A 23,392-nucleotide genomic window follows, 5' to 3' on the forward strand; every position below is an offset into this window, starting at 1 on the left:
CATGAATATCTCAAACGCACGGTGTGTGGCACACATGACACAAACTGAAACTGATCGTGACAGATACTTTTTCTCTTCTATATGGAAATCATCAATAGAAATTTCGCAACTTGCGCAGCAAGATGCTTTCAATGCAACCAAAAGCCTGAATATATAAAAAGACTCAGTTTTGAAGAAGTAGATTTTGAACTCTATCTCAAAATCACACAATAGGAACTATTATTTGAAAGAATAATGAATACAGAAAGTGGAAATCTCAACACCTGGGTACTTAGAAACATTAACATTCAGATTATGATAACACTTATGTCTGTTGCAAATGAGTCTTCATGGTTGATTTGTATGGCAACTATAGAGCTTCAGGAAACTTACAAAAGTGGTAAAAAGCTGTTGTTGAGGAAAATACGGCACCCCGCTCGCAACAAATAAGTCTGATACTAGAACTATATAACTGTTGTATATAAAAATACGAAGATGAAGAAACAACAAACCCCGTTATACAAATATAACTTCAGTCAATTGCAATGCGCCCCTGTACCACGGAAATCAAGGCGCCCCATCAACAAAGTCAGCGACTAACCAATGAAATTTGAACAACTACGGCACTGGTTCTGATCCTCTATTCAGTATAATGATACATTTTCCATGAACGTATATATTTTTGAATTCTGGTTCGGGCACCAAGTTATATACAGGGTCCGGCACTCGAAGTGTAACCAATTAAAAAGGCCATAAATTCAGTTTGGAAAATTACTTTTACTTAATTCAAAGTACAAAATGTGTAAAAATAATACAAAATTCAGAATCAATTCACTTTTGCTCGATATGACCACCTTTTACCTTGACTTGATGACTTGAGAGAGCGAAGGAGTTGCTTCGTTTGGCCGAATGTGACTTGCAGGTATTTTGGCCCACTCGCGGACAATAACTTTTTTCAGCGCCTCGAGACTGGTGTATCTTTTAGTTCGGACTTTGCTCTCCAAAATGGCCCAAAGAGAATAATCCATTGGATTCGCATCTGGTGAATTCGAGAGCCATTGTGTGGACTTGATGAAGTTCGGAACGTTGTTTTTTAGCCATTCTTGGTTCACTCGAGCTTTGTTTTCACAAAGCTCTTCGGTGCCGAGTCCTGCTGAAACGTCCATGGTTTGCCACCGAAATGTTTGTCTGCACACGGCTTCAAAGCAACCTCCAGAATACTTTCCCGATAATATGTCACATTTACTTTGACGCCAGGCTCGATGAAAACGATTGGAGAGCGCCCATCTGCGGTTACAGCGGCCCAAACCATTATCTGTTGCGGGTGCTGCCTCCTGGTGGCCAATCGATGACTCAAATTCTCGTATGAACGGTCGGTCAAGTAAACCCTATCGTTTTGAGAGTTTACGAATTGCTCAATTGGAAAAATTTTCTCGTCAGAAAATACAATGTTCGGAAATTGACCACTTTCGGCCAAACGAAGCAACTCCTTCGCTCTCTCAAGTCATCAAGTCAAGGCAAAAGGTGGTCATATCGAGCAAAAGTGAATTGATTCTGAATTTTGTATTATTTTTACACATTTTGTACTTTGAATTAAGTAAAAGTAATTTTCCAAACTGAATTTATGGGCTTTTTAATTGGTTACACTTCGAGTGCCGGACCCTGTAAATGTTATTTTCTTAAAAGTTCTTCATGAACGATAATACTTGGCATGTAACAGTTCGGCTGAAAAGTTCGTATCGTTTAATAGAAACACACATTTTTTTGCCAAAATTCGTTTTTATTATTCAACATAATTGCCATCAGAGGCGATACAGCGATTATAGCGATCTTCCAACTTTTCGATACCATTTTTGTATTTGAATTGTGAGCTCACGCGGCACCCATTTTGGACAAAGCTTTCTCATATTTAAATATTCTTGAATAATATGTCCAACACGTTCCTTTGATATCTTTAGGGTGTCAGCTATCTCAATCAACTTCACTTTACGGTCATTGAAAATCATTTTGTGGATTTTTTTCACGTTTTCATCGGTAACAGCCTCTTTTGGACGTCCACTGCGTTCATCGTCTTCGGTGCTCATATGACCAGTACGAAATTTTGCAAACCACTTACGAATTGTTGCTTCGCCCGGTGCAGAGTCTGGATAACACTCATCAAGCCATTTTTTGGTATCGGCGGCACTTTTTTTTCATCAAAAAGTAGTGTTTCATCAATACACGAAATTCCCTTTTTTCCATTTTTTTCACAATAACAAAAGTAGCTTCACTCAAAATGCAATATCTCACAAACTAATAATCAGACAGCTGTCAAATTTATACACGTATCTTTTGAAGGTTGGTACTAACTGAAAATGGTATGGATTTAATTCTAGTGGCGCCCTCTCATAGAAACGATACGAACTTTTCAGCCGATCTGTTATTTATTTCATTCAGTATTCTGTCAAGGTTGAAGTTTTAGTTTAGCTATTATGAATTGATACAATCTGAAGTAATACCTATTATAACTTGCAATAGAAGATATTCGTATCTTTGTTGCAAATTGATAACCGTAAAGGAATCTGTCGCTTGGGTTACATGCTGGAGGGAACCTATCAATGATAGGCCGGTTTCCTCCTTCGTTACTAGTGTTCATTTGGGCACCATAGCCTAGTTCGTCCGGTATGGAAAGTGTGGATCGTTGTAACCACCCCCCTCGGCCAGAGCAGCCTATAAAGGGGAAAAAAAGTATTCTGTCAAGGTTGAAGTTTTAGTTTAGCTATTATGAATTGATACAATCTGAAGTAATACCTATTATATTATATTACACAGCCATGCATTATTGATTCAGCAAAATCAATGCATTGAATTAAAGAGATTTCGACATTACTAGTATTATACACAACAGTTGCTAAGAAAATTAACGATTTCTTACAATACCCATTTTATAGTGATCAACTCATTCTTATTTTAACACAAAGGCCAAGGCTGCATAATTTCGTGTCATTATTTGATATGTAATTTTTGCTCACGATATAATGCTACCGTACCCACCGTGCATTTCTCACACCATCTTAATAGGAAACAGTAGCGCGCAAGCAATGAAAAAATGCGGAAAAGTTTTTGTAAACTTTCTCAAATTTCGGTTATTTTGGCTAAAGTTTTATAATTTTGAGTTGCAATTTCAGATTCTTTGGGAAATTCTGCTTCAAATTAAAATTTTAAATCAATCCCGTAAAGCGGAACAGTAAACAAAATTCTTAGACTACTTAGTTGTGATAAATTTAATTGCAAAAACTTAAGTCTCTTTAGTTTTTCGAAAATCGGTCTAGTTTTTGAATAATTGATCAAAAACGCGACGCGCATATTCCGCTACATTTCACCTTAAGCATTATTTTTGATAAATCGTTTTCAAATTATTTTTTTATCAATCTTAATCATAAATTTACAAAAATGTTCCAAGAAAATTTAAAATTCGAATATCTTTCAAGTAAGATGACTCCAATTTACTGGAACGCGCTTGCCGAAGACATTCGAAAAATATTTATGCTATAGGAATTAGTTAAATATTTTTCAATTCCATAATGGATTGCCAATTATTATCGGATATCTACTTCTCATGTCGGTTTTATTGTATTGACCAAGCTGGCATTTCACGGTGGATAAAATTTGTGCTTTCGAAATAAAATTCATATTATGCGGCAGAAAACTCGTAAAAACAGATTTCTGTGATTAATTTTACTAAATTTTACAGATACTACTAAAATAGGAATAAATTTTCATTGCTATATAATGTGTTAAGATATAATACCATTTAAAGTTTCGTTCAAAATAACAGCATACGGTAGATATTATGTAAGAACCGTTTCTTTGAGCTGCAAAGAACGACGAGGATTGGAAGAGGTAGATATGTTTAAATGTACTTCGAGTGTGTTTTCTCAGACTTATTCCATTTACATATTTTGAACAAATCAAACTAAGCGAGGTAAATTGAATACGGGGCATATTTTCTGTATGACACTCACTCCAAGTGAAAAACAAACTTGATAAGCAATTCAATCAGTTCTCGTTCAACAGTAAATTTGACAACTCACTCGAAGTAAAGACATTTTTGTCATTCATGCGTTTCTGTATTTGAAACTGCTTATATTTACATTCTCGTTGGAAGAAGTAATTCCATTTCCTCAGTCGCACGCGTTATGAATATAAGTGAAATGCTCAAAAGTTTTTCTAACCTTTGACTTTTGGTTTTGCTTGTAAGCATCGAATCGTACAGTTGAATGCGCCCAAGGAGGTAGAAAATCTAAAAAGCGTGTTTCACATTTCTGATTTATTCAACACACCGTATTCATTTAACCGCTTTCCATATTGCACATTTTCATTGACTGGCTTCATTTCCCGAGAGGAAAATTGTTGTACACTCAACACATGATCCACATAGCGTTTGCGAGAAAATGAAGTTTTTAAAATTGATGGTAAAAAATATCCCTATTATTCTGTAACGTTCGTTACATCCAGTATAATATTTCGAGTTAAATTGAAAGGTTAATAAAAACTGCATCTGAATAGTAGAATAAAAGGAGAAAAATTACCTGACTTCTCTCTAGTTCACACGTGAGGGCCAAAATCCGCCTGCTAGAAACTTCCAGAAGCGGCATCAGTCGAAGGAAAAAATGAGTACGAATTGTGAATGCGAAAAATATGAATGCGAATTGCAGGTCACAGGTGAAGAAAACGAAGAATATGTCGATTCTGAAAATGGTTGGTTTTGTCGCTCCTTGCTCGGCATCTTTAAAGAAAAATACGAAAGTGCTTACTTGCGAGCAGAGCTAATAAAAGTCATTTTCATTGACTGAAAAATAAACGAAAATGACAAGAAATTATTGTCACTCTCAATTTCGCTTGCAAACTATGAGAACGAAATCCATGTCCAGTCAATGACATAAACGGGAAAGTAGTTTCAAAATTGTGTTTTTTTTTCATTTGCCCTTTCAGTCATTTGCAGTTTTCAGTGAAAATCCTATAGTATTCAGTGTCGATATTCAACCAAAGCTGTGAGAATTGAAAATGACAGAAAAAGGTTTCACAATCAGTTTTAACTTTTGGTGCTCGAATTTGTAGTAGTTTTGGTTTCCAAAGAAGTTCTGGGATGTAATTACTTCGATTTGTCATATTTTAGTCACTTTTTATAGCCAAGCATCACATATTTTCAATACACCGATGCAAGAATGAAAATTTCAATTCTGCTGTTGCTACCTGAAGACGTTAGTTTGGTTTCGTCTTGTCATAGAGGAAAGAGTGACGTTGGCAATTATTCTCTCTCATTTTTTCGATGAGAAACTAAAATGCTTCGTCTCTCTTCGTTTGTTCTGGTGTCGGTCATTTGCGAATGAGACAGTAAAACATTGAAAATGAGACTGCTGAAATGGTTTCTTTCATTGAGAATGTGTGACAATTTTAAGCTCTGCTTGCGAGAGACGGTATAAGTGAAAAAGTTGTTCTTGGAGTTGGCGAGAAAACAAAAATGGCAGTCGTTGTCATGCGTTAGTGACTAGTGAGCTCGATTCTCGAAAATGCAGCTCCTTTCTGCGGTAGAAAACGGCCAGGAATAACTGTGCGATATTAGTTCAAGTGCTGCGGAGTATCTGGTTTTCTTCTTGATTGTCATCTAAGGGCTGGAGCTGGGTTTCACGAATGCGGAAAGTTAGGCATCGTTCTTAGTTCTGTTGGGAAGTGCATATACTGAAGAAATTTCAGAGGTCACGTCAATGAAACGATCCGCTAGCCAGCATAGCCAAAAAAATCCAGGAGCGCGAAATTGTTTCGCTGGCAAAAGACAAGAGGAAACTCGTAAAACGTCTAAATCTTGGAGAGACCTCCGTGACATTTTTAACTGGTCTGTTGTAAAGATCCTCCAATGGAACTGGTTCTCCAGGGATTCAGCAAAACGTTTAAGGACAACAGTTATCTAACAAAAGGTCGTTATAAGGTGAGATAACTTAGTGCTCACAAGTTTATATCTCATGCCTCCCTGTGTGTATACGATGAAATTAGGTCAATAGAACGGCGTCGACTGGGTATTATCTCATTCTGCATTAGTAGCAGAATGAGAGGATGCGAATTGGTTTGTATGTAATAACTCTTTTGACATGCAAAAAATATTTAAAAAATACTTCAAATAGATCAAGTATTGCTTGACGTACTATTGCTGAAGTGTATTCAAACACTTTAATGTGAAATATGATACAATTGAGATCGTATAAATTATATTATTACATATTTCGTAAAATAAGGGAAGAATGGAGGCCTAATGGAAACCTAAGCGATTTGAACAAGAAGAGTTAAGTCGCCAATTCCTGGTTTATTGCGAGCAATCAATCGAACCTACCTATTAGATACATTCCTTAAACACCCTGTTTGGCAAATAAAATATATTTATAGAGCAAGTAAATCATCGATTTCTAAGATATAATGGTTGGCTAATGTTGAATTTGGTTCATTGACTTTTGTTTTTCAAGGAACATCCTATCCCACCATGGAGACTTTCAAACAAAGAGGGTTGAATTATGTGCTCGCTCTTCACAGTACTACTGGCATTTCACCCACACTCGTAGGGATAAATACGACCGCTTATTGAGGACCTTTGCAGACGATTCGATAGGGGAGTCCCTGGTCGTGGTTGAACTGCTCGGTCAGACGACGCACTCGAGAAACTATCTTTAATTGTGGCTGCAATGAACAGTGCGAATAATCCACACTTCGCTAACTTTGGCAGAGGACTGATCTTGCATACCGATCGGTACATGCAACAAGATTTCTACAATCCTCAGGCAAAAGTAATTTGAATTACCATCTAAGGCGGATCACATCAATCACAAGTTGACCCTGAAGTTTGTACCAACGATCTTCCGGAAGGTTTTGGAATACTAAACTGAAAAGTTCCACTGGCTGAAAAACGTTGACGATGTGGAACAATCGTGAAATGTCAAGGCACGGCGAGCAACAAATTATTAAACTTTCACTCAACCTTGAAAAGACAGAACAAATTGTAGATGTCGTGACGAAAGGAACGGGATGGAATATCCTCTTGGAAAATTAATTGATGAGAATGATTGGGGAGAAACGAAAACAAAAATCTGATCTACACAGGACAGTGTCAAGACTTCATAAAGAGTAGGTTATGTCAAATAAACGACAATAATAATAATATTCGGGTATGCCATAGTTGGACAAGATTCTGCAGAGTACCGCTGGATCCCACTCATACTTTTTTTCTTTAATGGATATTTTTATTCAGGCCTATTTGCATACAAGCTTTACGTGGCCGATTGTGCCGATTTTTTAAATATTTTTCTTTTAGTTGGATCTCGTTGTTACCCTGTTTCTAGGGGGAGAGGAGCTTCCATTTCCCTCGTGCGAGGATTGAGGGGCACTTCGTTCGTGGTTCGTCTCGTCATCCATTGCCGCATCGATGGTATTGTTGTCGATTTCCGTCCTCTTTTCGTTGCTAGTTGCTGTAGATGCACCTTGTTGCTCATTGGTTGCAATTGCTGGTTGGTTGGAGGGTAAGTTGTTAACTGCAACTGGTGTACTTTGTTCTATAGGGGATACTGATGGTTTCGTTGAAGGGGATGCTTCATTGTTGTTGGTGGCTGTCACAGGTGTACTGGGATTGCTTGGGGTTGATGTGAAGGGAGCACCGTTGTCCTTTGGTATAGTTGTCTCCTTGTCCGGTTTATCACATAGCTTACCGTAGTGAACAGATTTTTGGCAATATTAACATGTGACCATCTGATTGTCATAGGTAACAAGTAATTTGCACGGTATTCTTGTATCCTGACCGAATGTCACATAAGAAGGTATAGGCCTCCTCAAGCGCATGCGTAACAAACGTACGCCATTTAGAATACCGGAGAAAAAATTCTTCCACTTTTCTTTTTCGATAGAGAGAATCTCTCCGTATTGGGATATAGTTTTGCGAATATATGAATTGGTGACGCTTGAGGGAAGATCATGCACACGCACTTCTATAGCACTATCTTCCATATATACTGGAATGTTGTACTTAATGTTCTCATGCTCCATATAGTGCACATTGTTATTGTCTTTTGCGAATTGAATTGACAGTAAACGTCAAGAAAAGTAATACAATAACCTTCTCTCGGGCTCAGCACCAACTTTATTTAAATACTCAATAATGACAGTTTCAGTGCAAATGTTTAAAGTGTTTGTTAAAAACGTCTGTAAAAGGCGCATCGAGACTTAGGCACACAAGCAATCTGCAGTAACATTGTTTTTTATCTGACGGCCCCTCCCGAAACGAAATCCTGGCTACGGCCCTGCAGTCTCGGGAGATGCTCGATATGTTCGCCATTTTGAATAGTTTTTATATATAACTAGCTGACCCGTCGAACTTCGTCTCGCCTGAAATTATTTTTTTAAATTTGTGTTTTCGAACAGCAGAGTTTCCAAACGTCATGTTTCTTTCCATTATTTTACTGATTACTTGGCTTACAATAAACGAATTACGACAAATTCATATCCAACACAATAACTTCGTCCCGAAGAAGAAATATCATCAAGAATTATTGTGGATATGTTCAATGCTTTTGTTACGCAAAAACTAAACGAATGCACCGTTTGCCATCTCATCCTTCGAGTCAGTGTATTGAACAGAGATTGTAGATCTCTCTCAAACTAAAGATTTGACATGTGGGATGATGGATTGGATTGAATCATATCTGACTGGTCGTAGTATGACCGTGAGAATTGGCGACTGCGTTACGCCATCATTCATCGTGAGCTCTGGTGTTCCTCAGGGAAGCCATCTAGGACCATTCATATTTCTGCTATATCTAAATGATCTCAATTTCGCATTGCAATGCATGAAGCTATCATTCGCCGACGATTTCAAACTGTTTCATCTCATCAAATATCTGAAAGACTCAAACTTCTTGCTGTCATAGTTGGATGTATTTTCTAACTGGTGCAACGTCAACAGAATGGTTATTAACGCCTTCAAATGCTTCGTTATCTTCTTCTCTCGTAAACGAACCACGATCATGTATGATAACACTATTTCGCAAGCTGTACTAAAACGGGACACATCAATTAAGGATCTAGGAGTGTTATTGGATTCAAAACTTAGTTTCAAAGATCACATAGAATATACCCTCTCTAAAGCATTAAAGATGCTAGGATTCATCTTTCGCATCTCAAAAAATTTCAATAACATATACTGCCAGAAATCGTTATATTGCGCTCTAGTTCGCTCTACACTGGAGTATGCTGTTGTTGTTTGGGCACCACATTACCAAACTGATAAGCTGCGCATTGAAGCTGTCCAGCGCAAGTTCATTCGTTTTGCTGATCCATTGAATCTTCCAAGCTACGAAAATCGATGTAGGCTCGTACACCTCGATTTGCTATTTGTTCGCTGTGATACACAAAATGCTGTTTTCGTCGCGGACCTCATCCAATCTCGAATTGATAGTGCAGATCTCCTACAACAGCTAAGTTTTGACATTCTTCGGCGTAATTTGCGGTTTAATTCTCAGAATTCCTCGTGCTAGAACTAACTATGGGTTCATTGAACCGTTTTCGAGTATATGTCGCGTATTCAATACTTGCTCTGGTGGATTTAATTCCAATTTATCTCGTAACGCCATTAAACCCGTTTTCTCCAAATCTTTTCCCGCTAGTTTTATTAGGATAATTAGTCAATATGAATAGTTGTTAGTTGGCTTTGTAGTTTAAATAAGGGTAATTAAAGATTTCGTTATGTATCATTTGGTCAAATGTTATTTGTTGATACAAAAGATGAGAATGTTTTATGCCTGCTGGAGAAGGAGAACCAACCAGGCTTTTCCCTTGCTCCTAAATAAACAAATAAATAAATTAACAGATGGATGAAAAAGAGATGACCAAGATAAATACTTTGAATTGATCCCACAAATTTCCAAAAGCAGCCCTCGGGGATTGTTGTTTATCATTGAATATTAAGACTTATTTGTACTGAAGACATTTAAAATTTAATAGCAAATCCTTAGGGATTATCGAAGGTAATAAACTAATTTTGAACGGTTGTCCATAATCTACTTCACCGCTAGTGATATTACTTAATCGTGTTTGATGAATGTTCGTAGCAGGATAATGACAGCATCAATTTTCGATTAACGAATTAGCGATAAAATGAAAAATACTTGGACATTCGAAAGTTCAAATTACCCTTTTATTAAATATTGTGTCCATTAACTTTGACATGAACGCTATATTCGTTCAAGAATTGTGTCAAAAGGCCTCTCATTCGTCGAGCCACCACATCGGTTTGCTTAGTATTCAGTCCTGAGAATCAATATTCTGTTCTAGCGGAGTGAACATGAGGAGTGATTATACCAGTATTCTTCTTATCGTTAAAGCCAATGTATAAAACAGCAGATCTCACAACTAATGGTCAGGCCTTCCGAATGCTAATGCGTGCACAAATGCGACAGCGAGAGCGCACCGAAAATTTGTGTGTCGCATATAAATCCTATGAGCGTGAGCGCCGACTAAAAGAGCAAACCAAAAGCGTGTACGAGACGCGTAGCGAGCACATAGAAACGGGATGTGCTGCTTGAAATTTCAGAGCATCGCATTTTCTTCTGCGCGCGACTCGTGCGCTTTGGTCTCACGAGACAGCGCACGAGATTTTTTATGAGCGCAGCGTGTGTGCGATGTGAGCCACAGTAAAAGTTGCTGTTATGATTTTTTTTCGTGCCTAGAGCGGTTCGTGCGGCTTGTGTCGCAGCACGGTACAAGTTGTTGGGCAGAGTTGGTGATCGATTTCAAAATAAAATAATCTTAATAAATTGATTATGATATGAATTTTGGAAAAAAACATTATTAATGCATCCTTCCTAAGAACAATATTTTCTATCGCAGCTCAAGACATTGACTCAAATTATGGTTGCAATGTATATGCTGAAATTGTGCTATGCGTTTACATTGAATTGTATGGAATGTCAAGTGATATATGAATATTATATGATATCAGCGGTTATGTGAAAATACTATAAATGCGAGGCGAAGATATTGGAAATCATTGAACATTATTCTGTTGATAAGCAAAATGTTGTGGTGGCTAGGAAAGATTAATATTGGTACAATTGTCCAATATCGAATAATTCTTATTATTACGATGATGCAGTCTAGAAATAGCAACTTTTGAGCATTTTTAAAACAATTGAATCAGAGTAGCAGATTTGAATTTACAAATAAATGACCATGAACGGCATGTGCAACGATACTTCTTTATATCAAAGTCAACAAAAAACCATTTTTCATATAAAAACTTAGATGCACCCAAAAGTTACATAGTTTCTTTCTTATATTACTATTTTTGTCATAACATAACATTATATATAGAATTATGTTCACGCAGCCAGCCAGGGTCGATTCCCAACTCCGCACATAGGCTCAGGATCTTTTTCTGGCCCAAAGGGGTGAATCACTTTAAGGTTAAAACCTCCATATTGAAAACAGAAAAAAGGAATTATGTTTACTGCAAGCATTGTACATTTTTAAATTTCTTTGAGGTGTTGAAAACTGATTTAACGCAACTCATAGAGTAAAGCTTTGTCAGTACGTAAAATATTTTAATCTAATCCATAGAATCTAATGTCTTCCAATTTTAACTTTTATACGTTTCTCAGCAATAGCGAAATAGATTTTCATGAATCCTGATACTAGAAGAACCTTGCACGTATTGCATAATTAAGTGAAGTACATTATGTACATATCAAAAACTTTGAATAACATTTTGGTGATTCGATAATTATGTTCGAAAATGAAAAAGATCACGACATTTGTCACGATCACAAAGAAAACTGAATATATTATATTCCCTGTAATCGATTAATAGAAATACAGGTGACGAGAAATGACAATGTTATTGAGACCGTAGCATTTTTCCAAAGCTTTCATTTTCTCTCCCCTTCAAAGTTGGTAACAAAACCGAATAGCAACGAAAGTTCAGTTTGGGAAGTGTTTATTACAATTTGTAGGTATAACTATTCATAATTACAATTCATTTTCTTGTTCGACTGTTTAGGGTATTGGCTTTATTAAAACTCTTATAGCGATTGTGAAAATCAGTCTAAATATTCAACAGCAAATGTATGATCAATCTCAGAATTGAAGAATCGGTAGGAACGACGGTTTGCAATTGATGATTTGATTGAAAGGGCCATTTCTAGTTACATATCACGAGTGATTGATAATAAGTATACTCTTCAAGTATCAGTTCAGGAAGTATGTGAATACTTTTTTGGAAGTATGTGAATATTATTTTGTCAATCTTGCAGATCCTCATTTATTATTCAGAAAAAAACTTTCAGTTCTTCGTCCTAACCGAAGGAGAGTTGATTCATAAGTTCATTACGAGACTTAGCTTTAGTTTAAATGAACAGCTTTCTAACCAAACAGTGTATATGTTTTAAAAGTATATAGCAGAACAAAACCCAGTGATTGCAACATCTACATTTCCAAAATTGGATTGAGCCTGGAAAAAAAGACATGATCAAGAGACTTTTCGAAGCTTGAATTAATCCTTCTGGTAGCTGTTAAATAAATTTGAGCAACAGTTTCTATTATACGGAAACCAAATATTTGTTGCAGACAACATTAAGTTAAGGATTTTTCCCATACCAGTACAACTTTCTAGTTCTTTGCAAAAACAGGAAGAAAATGATTCCCAGATTATCAGCTCGAATTATGTCGACAAAATAAATATAAATACAAGAACAATATAAAATCACTTATTTCGGCTGACTGAGTTTTCATTCGGGTTTTGCAGAAAGTTTTTTACGGTTCCTGCAAAAAAGATGATTTTAAATGATTTTTGCATTGCGAAACTCGTGTCCGGCTTTTGCACTGAATATTTTCATTCGAGTTGCGGTTTAGAGTATAAGACGCTGGTCTAACAAGGCAGGCTTAATATGTTTGAGTCCTGACATGGAAAGATTATTTGTTTCAAGAATACTTAATCGGGTTTTTCAAACTAAGTGAATACATAGATATACTGAAATTTGTAATCATCTAATGTTCATAATTTACTATGCAGTCGCATAAAAAGTACGACATTTGGCTCTTCTCATTGGAAAATTGATTGATTCATTATTTAGCATTTCAGAATAACACTCATTCGTTATTAGCATTTCAGAATCACGAATACCGAATACAGTATCTTCGATTTGAATATATCTCTCGCTACGAACTGCGCCAAATGTGCACGGTTTTCTTCGCTAGCATTTATTTATTTGCAACTAAGTGTAAGGAAAAAAGGAAGAGGATGAAAATGACACGCAAACCGCTCGTAGATCGCATGAAACGAGCGCGCCGCGCTATCTCATGCGACAAGAGCGCTTGAGTCTCGTTCTTGGCAGAATGCGATGAGATTATACAACGAAGCGTGCATCAGTTTCTGGTGCGGTACGTAAATGTGCCAAAGATTTCTCTTGAGAGCGGCATAAGCACGTCGCATGCGCGTGGTTGTCTTATGAGAATGAGAATAAATTTGTCTCAGCGCAAAATAAAGAGCGCGCGTGCATAAGGTCTGCTAATGGTTCTTACATGCCACGATTTCTCCTTCAGATATGATATTCACGATTCGCATATGGTAATTCGTCAAGTAATCCAAAGTTCGGAAAATGAAATGATTTGGCTTAAGCAGCTTACAAATGTCATGAATAGCATCCCAAGCAGACCGTTTTGAAGTAAACCACTCTTGAAAACTCACTCGAATCGGCTGAACAAACGTCAGCATGCTAAATGCAAGAAAAATATTTTCATCTGAACTCATTATTTCAACAGCAGAATCCCTTCATTGATACGTAAAAAAATCGTTACATAATTTGATTTGATCAACTCACGGCCACGATGGCCAACATAATTCATCTAACTACATCTACTGGTAAATGACATTAGAACTTGTGTTTCTGTTTACGGTATAGCTAAAACAGTCATTTGGCAAGTAATTATTTTGATACCCTATTAAGCACGTGTTTCAATCATGCATTTAAAATCTCCACCCAAATCTACTCGTTGCGCGCCAAACGATTTTCCAAAGATCTAGTATTCTTTTCTTCAACGGCGAAATACTGAGCATCTCCTTGCGCGCCAAACATCAATTGTAGATCTAGCAATCATTGGCGACTTTTTCAGTGGGAAATTCCATTGTCCATACAAAATAACTTTATTGGTTTTTCCGACTTTTCCGGTAAGTTTTCCTAATTTTTTTGATGTACGAACCCGGTGGGGGTAAAAACTGATCAAACAAAAAAAAATCATCTCAATCCGTCCATCCGTTCTTACGTGATGCGATTACAAAGAATGATCTCTGCATTTTTATATATATAGATTGTTCAGAAGGTCGGGTTTCGACGTCGCCAATGAAACACGTCGTTTAGCAACTCAATACAATAAGCAGCTTTAAGCTGAAATTTATTAATTTGTTAGAAATTAACATTATGAATTCATCATTTCCTTCTACTCACATTTAGTGTTCAAATATGATTTTAACATAACCTTTCTTCTGAACCTTTCTCACTTTAGATACTTCAATAGCCCTGACAAATGAAATAGTATAGTTCAAATCTTAGTTGATTTAAGTTCTATAAAGTAAGTAGATAATTACATGATAGTATATATTTAGATTAAGTGTAAGGAACAAGATAGTACCGGCGGTTTTTACCTGTTTACCCACGTGATGGTGTTTTACCCTATCGTCGAATACGAAATTTAACTTCACTTCCATCGGTTGTGTGCACTGATCGTAGGCACGGAGTTGGTAACAAACGATTGGTGTTCCGTTCTGGAATGGTCGTTTTGTTAACAGCTTGGATGATCAAACGTCGAACAAAATGACAAGCACTCCGTGGACCACATAGACGAGCGGGTTTCGTACGATCTTCGACTCAACTCTTACGTTAGCACTTTTTTCTCCTATCCTCATTCCTTCTTCTTTCCTTTGTTCTCCGTTCGTATTCAGTCGTGACAGATATCGCTGTCACTGAGAGGCCGAAACTACACTTCCGTTTTCAGTGTTGGCAGACCTGCTATTTTCAACATCCCCTCCCGCGTGTAGTTCCGGGATTCCTGGCTTACAGCTCCGAGTCTCGCAAACGTCCAGCTTAGCTAGTTTCACCACAGGCCGGTTCATGATTCCGTTTATAGTGTGTACTGTGGCACTCCGAACTTGTCCGTCCTTGCCACGAACGACGCTTACGACTCGTCCTCATATCCACCCATTTCTTTTTGTTTCGTCGATTACCATAACTAAATTTCCGGGTTCCAGCGGTTGCACATATTCGAACCACTTCGTTCTTCTGGTTAACATCGGTAAGTACTCGCGGACCCAACGCTTCCAGAACATATCTACCAGATTTTGTGCCAGCTTCCAGCTATCCCGCAACGCGTGTCCACTGCTCATTAGCGGTGTAGTCGGTTGTCCTATGCCACTCGGCCCATACAACAGAAAGTGGTTAGGTGTTAGTGCTTCTTGATCGGCGTTTTCCAATGGGATGTAGGTTAGAGGTCGTGAGTTGACTATGGCCTCTGCTCCCAGCATTACTGTCTCCAGTACCTCGTCGTTTGGATAACGAGGGTGTTCTGAGATTGTCTGCATTGCTGCCTTCACCGATCGTACCATTCGCTCCCATGCTCCACCCATATGGGGTGCGGATGGAGGATTAAAGTGCCAGTTCGTCCGAGCATTGGTGAATGTCACTGCACAATCGTCGTGGATCGCCCGAATCTGTTCTACCAACAAATTACTTGCACCTCGGAAACAGGTACCGTTATCCGAATAAAAATCCGAAGGAGATCCTCTGCGTGCCACGAACCTTCTGATCGCCATAACGCAGAATTGTGTTGAGAGAGAATGTACTAATTCTAGATGAATTGCACGAGTCGTGAGACATGTAAAAAGAGACACCCAGCGTTTCACCAAGCTCCGACCTTGTCTGATTTGTATTGGACCGAAGTAGTCGATTCCCGTGTGGCTGAAAGCTCGGATATGGGGCGTTAATCTTACCTTCGGTAAGCAGGCCATCATTGCTGGCTTCGGTACAGCCTTCCGAACCTTGCAGTGTACGCAATTTCTGACAATGCGTTTGAGCAAGGGACGTAACTTTGGTATTCGAAATTGCTGCCAAATCTCGTTAAGCACCGTCTCGTGATTTTGGTGTTTGAAACGACGATGATACTCTTCAACCAGAAGTGTGGTCAATTTGTGATCTCTCGGCAACAGTATTGGATATTTTGCTGCGTAAGGGATGGTCGGCGCTGCACAAATCCTGCTATCCATTCGAATTACTCCAGCATCATCGATAAATGGTGACTGCTTAAAGAGTGGACTACACTTCTCGATTCGTTTTGGTTGTTCATCTGGATTCGTTTTGTTGAAATGCAGTACGCAGAAGTCGTCCGGAAAGGCTTGGATCTGCGCCTGTCGCCACAGCACGTTCTCTGCCTGACGCAACTCACCACTTGTCAGTGGTCCAGGTCGGCTTTTCTTCCGAAACAATCCAATGGCTCTGAACACGTACGCCATAGTTCGCACAAGACGATTCCAGTTCGAAAACCTACTCACATCGACCAGTGCGGGTGTTATTTGTTGATGATACTGGAATGCTACACGCAACTCTTCCTTTGTCGCCTCTATTATCGTTGGTTGGTCGGGCCATTGTGTTTCTGACAGATACAAAAAGGTCGGACCGCTATACCAGCGACTATTCGGACTAAAACTGGGCCCAGAGCCCCATTTCGTTGCATCGTCTGCTACGTTGAGCTTAGATGGTACGTAACGCCACTCATCCATAGAAGATATATTCAGAATCTCTCCCACACGAAAGCCAACGAATGAGTGATAACGCCGACTGTCTGATTTTATCCAGGAAAGAATCGTTCTCGAATCTGTCCACACATACCGTTTTTCTAGAGGTAGATCCAACACTGCACATATGTTATCCATCAAACGTACGCCTATCAATCCAGCTTGCAGCTCTAAACGAGGAATAGATAACGGTTTTAGCGGCGCTACTTTTGTTTTTGCCGCGACTAGCGCACATCGCACTGTTCCATCTTGGATAATCCGTAAATAGGCAACGCATGCATACGCCAATTCTCCCGCATCGACAAAAACATGCAGTTGGATTGCACTAGGCAGTCCACTACTTGCCTCACCGAAGAAACAGCGAGGAACACGTACTTCGTTCAATCGCTTCAAAAGCATAATCCAGCTATTCCACAGCCCTTGTAGCCCTTCTACTATTTTTTCATCCCAGTCCGAACCAGATCTCCATATGTGTTGCATTAAAATCTTACCATGTATGGTGAAATGCGCAATTAGACCATATGGATCAAATAACGACATCACGAGTCGTAGCACCTGCCGTTTTGTAGGCGTGATTCCTTCCGTCAGCAGCTTAACAAGATCATCCTTTAGAACTATGTCGTAGGCAAAAACATCGGTAGCCGGTATCCAAATTACGCCTAAAACACGATCCATATCTGCCATCCTGCTGAGAGTAACTGACGTCACCTGTGTGCTCTGAGTTTCTCCTAGACCTTGCAACACGTCGGCCGAATTGGATAAAAAATTTCGGATATCAAAGCCTCCCTGATCGTGCACGTATTTGACATCTTTCACCAGTCGAACTGCTTCTTCAACCGTGTCAACGCTATCCAGAAAATCGTCAACATAGTGAGCCTTTTCAATTGCCTCGGCAGCTCTTGGAAATTTTGAAGCAAATTCCTGGGCGTTCTTGTTCTTGACGAACTGAGCGGAACATGGCGAACAAGTAGCTCCGAATGTGGCCACGTCCATAACATAGATCTGTGGTAACTGATCTGGATTTTCTCTATAGACAAATCTCTGCGACTGCTTATCCTGAGATACGATTCGGATCTGGTGGAACATCTCTCGTATATCTCCACACACGGCCACCGATCGCTGACGAAAACGCAATAAAACTGCAAATAACGATGCCAACATATCTGGCCCTTTCAGGAGCATATCGTTGAGTGAAACACCATGAACTCGTGCGGCGGCATCCCAGATCAAGCGTATCTTGTCCGGTTTCTTCGGGTTCCTCACGATTCCTATTGGCAGATACCAGACACGTTCGGGTTTAGTCATGTTCAACTCTTCTTGTGTGATTCGATGAGCGTAACCTTTACTCTCATATTCGGTTAGCAATGTGTTCACTCGCTGTTGTAGTTCTGGTTCCTTTGCAAGCCGCTTTTCCAAAGAATACATTCTTCGAAGAGCAAGGGGATAACTGTTTGGAAACGATGGTCTGTCATACTTCCATAGGAGCCCGGTTTCGAAACCACCATCAACTCTCTGTGTCGTTTTTTCCAGGATGGCGCGAGCTCGTCGATCCTCCTCCGACTCTAATGGTGTTGCAACTGCTGCCTCCTCAATACTGTAATACTGTTTCATTAACTCGTGTAGTTCCCTGTAATCGTTCGCTTGCGAGTGCATGTGCAGTGATAGAATCGACTGCCCCACTTTGCTCCGTGAAATCAACATCAATGTTCGTCCTCGAGCTCTCCGCAATAACGCTTTTCTTCGACTTCCTTTACGCCGCACTAACTACGGGATAAACGGTGCGATTATCGGCTTACAACGGTCATTCAATCGAGTGTCATCTGAGTTCGACTTCAATCTTTCACGGCATAAAACAAGGACCAAATTCTTACATAGTATTAGAATTAATCATTAGGACCACATCGTGTCTGTTGATTTTACAATAAATAAATAAATAAATAAATAAATAAACAGTTGAGTAACAGCATCACAGCCGTCGGACTGCTTACCGTACACACACCAGCCCAACCGCGTTTTGGCTGCAATTGGATCGGTAGATCTTCCTTCACGCACTTTCAGAGTGGTTATCATTTGTGCATGTTCGATACCAATGATCATTCTCGGAACCGCGTCGGAATAACTGCTCAAAGGTAGCCCTTCCAAATGCGGATATATTCTCTTGAGTTCATCATAATGGAACGACTGACTCTGCAGCATCAATTTTTGCACCGTACGCACATTGCTCAGTTGGAATTTACTCTTAAGCCCTACTCCGCTGATTGTCACCGAAACCCGTTGTGATCCCTTTTCTTCACGAGATATATCTCCTGTCCAGGACAAACAAAGAGGTTCTTCTGGCCCAACGATATTCAATTCTTTCGCTAGTCCCGCTTCCAACAGTGTAGACTCACAACCATCGTCCAAGAACGCAAACGTGTTCAGTTTTTTCCCATTCCCTTCGAGTGTTACGGGAAGATAGCGAAATAATGAAAAATTTGAGACCGCATGATGATTCTGACGCGTAACATTTTCAACATACTTAGGTTGTCCCCCTAATGTCTCCGTTACAGCCCGTTGCGAATGTAGCAGTGAGTTGTGATGAATGCGACATCCATCTACTCCACACTCCTTGCCCGAACGACATGGCCACTTTCGGTGTGGTATTAGACACATCCTGCAAAGTCCTTTCGATCGAATCGCTTTCCATCTCCCGTCCAGATCCAATGCTTTGAACTGTGGACAAAGTGCTATCTCATGACCGTCTTCCGAACAGTAGGCACACTGACGTCTCGTTGGATCCGACTCATTTGGAGACTTGGTATTCGTTGACTTTTGTTTCTTACTTTCTGCTTCGGTATGAACGTACAGTTTCTGTTTTTCTCGTCCTTTATTGATCGATCTGGTTTGTTGTACAATAAGTTCCCCAGGTATAGATACATCCGTTGCCGTTTTTACTAATTCCGACATAAATTCACCGAATGTTGACAGGTCAACATCCGTGTAGGTACGCTTGAAACACGACCACTGCATGCGCATTTGTGGTGGAAGTTTCTCTACAAGCTCTTGTACCAACATTGGGTTTCGCATGTGATCCTCTAGATTGGCAACACGCATATGATCGACGAGATTGCGTACAGCCATACCATATACGATTATCGATTGTAAATTCTCAGTCCTTGGGGATGAAACACTTCGTAATTTCTGCAATAGAGAGTGAAGCAAAATCTCTGGTCGCCCGTACAACATCTTGAGTGTATCCATCACGAACGACACCGACTGTGGCAACAGCAGACGACTTTTCACTGCCTCGAGCGCAGAGCCTTTTAGACAGCGTTGTAGCCTAGCGAGATTTTCCACATCCGTATAGCCACAAGCCGCTGTAGAATTATAAAATGTACTCGAGAATATTGGCCAGTCTTGAGGATCACCTGAAAACGTTGGCAAATCACGAGGGATCCCTTGTCGGGCCACTATTTGAGCACCGGACGGTACAGTTTGAAATGATGCATTTGTTTGCTGCGTGTCAGACGGAATTGTATGTTGTTGAGATCTCGAATCGTACACATTTGTTGGAACTCCATCTGTATGTCCACGGCAGTCCCATTGTGATGTTAGTAGAGTTTGTCCTAATGGTGTTGTCGTAACTGGAACGGATCTGAAGGAGACCTTTGGATCGTACTGAGAATGGTTCCACGGTTTAGCGTAAGATACGCTCGATATCGGCTGTGTATATGTTGGCACATTTGCTTGGCAGACAAGTTGTGCCTCGGGATGAGTCGCTCCGAAAGGTGTTGTCGCGAGTGGAACGGAAGCAAAAAGAGCGTTTGGCTCATATTGATAGTGATTAAACTGATTACTGTAAGACGTGCTCGATGTTGGCTGTGTATATGTTAGCGCATTTCCTTGACAGGTCAATTGCTCCGCCGAATGAGCTTGTCCAAGAACTGTTGTCGTAGCCGGTACGGATGTGAAAGAAACCTTTGGTACATGCTGAAAATGGCTCCATTGATTAAAGTAAGGCACACTCGATGTCGGCTGCGAATACGTCTGCACCACATTCATTGCATTCCCTAACGAAGGAGCTGATACAAAATGCGATCTGGTAGTATTGACTGGAACGGTATGTCCTATTGACAAATCCTTCAAGTTGGACAGGAAAGAATTTTGAGAGACCGTAGGAAATACTTGAGAAAATTTACTAGCAAGAGGAATAATATTATTGTGGGAGCTAACATTTTGGGATACTGTTGTAATATTCAAGAGTGTTCTATATTTCGTTGAGAAACTTGCTCCTCGTAGCTTTCTACTTCCTTGTAAGAATGATTGTACAGTTTGGTTTCTCTGTGATATGGATATTTTGGGATCGAACACAGAACTTATCATGGTATGTGGTGTTGACGAAGACTTAGGCACGTCGATGTTTGTCGCAGCTATCGCGGTGGGATGACTGTCGGTACCGAACTGCGGCCCAGACATCGTACTTTTGTGTGTAGAAACTGTTCCGAATGTGGATGTAACGATCGGTTGAACATCTCCTACAGATGGTTGTGGTTTTTCAGGCGGTGGTATTTCACCACCACCAAGCCACGACTGAACCATCTCCCGGCTCGCTCTGCTACTTATCCCGCTCATATTGCTGTTGTCTTCATCTTCCAAGGATTGTAATAAATCGTGCTTTTGCTTGAGAAGTTTTGCATCCTCCTCAGCTCTCGTCTTCAAAATTTCTGCTTCTTTTTTTCTTAGTTCATCCTCCTTCTGACGGTTTATCTCTCTCAACGCTTGTTCGTCTTCAAGCAACTTGAGGGCAAGCTCTGCACGTCGATTTCGGGTGCTACTTGAAGTTTTTGCGGTTTTCCGACTACCGATGCTGACAACATCTGTCACTTCATCATGTAAACACTCTGCGCAGCGCCAACTTCTGTTTGGGTCCGGTGTATCACCCGTGATACCGGCACAGTCAGCGTGCAACCAGATGTCACACATGTCGCAACCGACCATTTCATTCACAACACCCCCGGTGTTACATTTACCACATTCACGAGTGGAATTCATATTGCTGCTTACTTCGCAGTTTCTCCTTTATTCAGTATACAATTCGCAATAAATCTTAAAGTTTGTTCAGAAGGTCGGGTTTCGACGTCGCCAATGAAACACGTCGTTTAGCAACTCAATACAATAAGCAGCTTTAAGCTGAAATTTATTAATTTGTTAGAAATTAACATTATGAATTCATCATTTCCTTCTACTCACATTTAGTGTTCAAATACGATTTTAACATAACCTTTCTTCTGAACCTTTCTCACTTTAGATACTTCAATAGCCCTGACAAATGAAATAGTATAGTTCAAATCTTAGTTGATTTAAGTTCTATAAAGTAAGTAGATAATTACATGATAGTATATATTTAGATTAAGTGTAAGGAACAAGATAGTACCGGCGGTTTTTACCTGTTTACCCACGTGATGGTGTTTTACCCTATCGTCGAATACGAAATTTAACTTCACTTCCATCGGTTGTGTGCACTGATCGTAGGCACGGAGTTGGTAACAAACGATTGGTGTTCCGTTCTGGAATGGTCGTTTTGTTAACAGCTTGGATGATCAAACGTCGAACAAAATGACAAGCACTCCGTGGACCACATAGACGTGCGGGTTTCGTACGATCTTCGACTCAACTCTTACGTTAGCACTTTTTTCTCCTATCCTCATTCCTTCTTCTTTCCTTTGTTCTCCGTTCGTATTCAGTCGTGACAGATATCGCTGTCACTGAGAGGCCGAAACTACACTTCCGTTTTCAGTGTTGGCAGACCTGCTATTTTCAACATAGATTTTTGTTCTTATTCTCAAGCATACATATGCAGATGCTCCAAAAAGAATTTTCCTATCTTCTCCGATTTTTGTACAGTAAAACAATAAATATGGAACATTTTTGCTACCGTTTAATAGAGTATCACCCTTAAATCATTTCCGAAAAACGAGTGCATATTTTTGTTGCATACACACATGTTGCATAGTTTTTGAACAACGTCGTTCGACAAATCTTCACTTCAATTCGTTTGGCATCCGATTTCCAAGTTTTTGGATGAGGGCGAAAATTTCGTTCTACATTTAATTGCAAACACTGTAGGTCGAGTACACCGCGAAGTAGTGTAAAATCGGAACAAATACCCTACCAAACCCACAATTGGTCTGTTATTGCACGAAAGCTGAAATCGGAGCCAGCGCAAAAAGACATTTGAAGGACAGATAGATTGAAAATGGCTAAATGATTGCTTTGTCTACGTCATCGTAGCGAGCTTCCAGACAAATGTAAGTTGATATTAAGCACAGCAGAGACTTACAGAGCAGCAAGTTCATCAGTTGTGGTGTGAGAGTCTAATAATAAATCATTGTTGAAAAAATTAAAATTACAATACATCAATAAGGAGAATCAATTATAAAACATTTTCGATTTTTAGTATTTTGGAAGGTTTTACAAGCAGAAAGAGCAGTTACTTTAAAATACAAATTAATCAAAACATGCATCATATTTTTTTTCTAATCAAATCGGAGGTGGACAAAGGGCTAAATCCTTCCAAACTTA

At 39.5% G+C, this 23,392-nt stretch overlaps 1 protein-coding gene across 1 annotated transcript in view; it reads right to left on the bottom strand.

Moving 5' to 3' along the window:
* LOC131434090 (uncharacterized) overlaps positions 1–21,862 on the bottom strand; it is a 31,174-nt gene extending 9,312 nt beyond the window's left edge. Inside the window, exons 1-2 of the mRNA XM_058600737.1 lie at positions 18,820–21,862; positions 15,269–18,510 (exon numbers count right to left, since the gene is read on the bottom strand). Coding sequence (XP_058456720.1) covers positions 15,269–18,510; positions 18,820–21,862 — 6,285 coding nt within the window. The remainder of the gene's footprint in view (positions 1–15,268; positions 18,511–18,819) is intronic.
* Between the last annotated feature and the right edge of the window lie 1,530 nt (positions 21,863–23,392).

The sequence above is a fragment of the Malaya genurostris genome, chromosome 3, assembly GCF_030247185.1.
Source record: "Malaya genurostris strain Urasoe2022 chromosome 3, Malgen_1.1, whole genome shotgun sequence".
Classification (NCBI taxonomy): domain Eukaryota; kingdom Metazoa; phylum Arthropoda; class Insecta; order Diptera; family Culicidae; genus Malaya; species Malaya genurostris.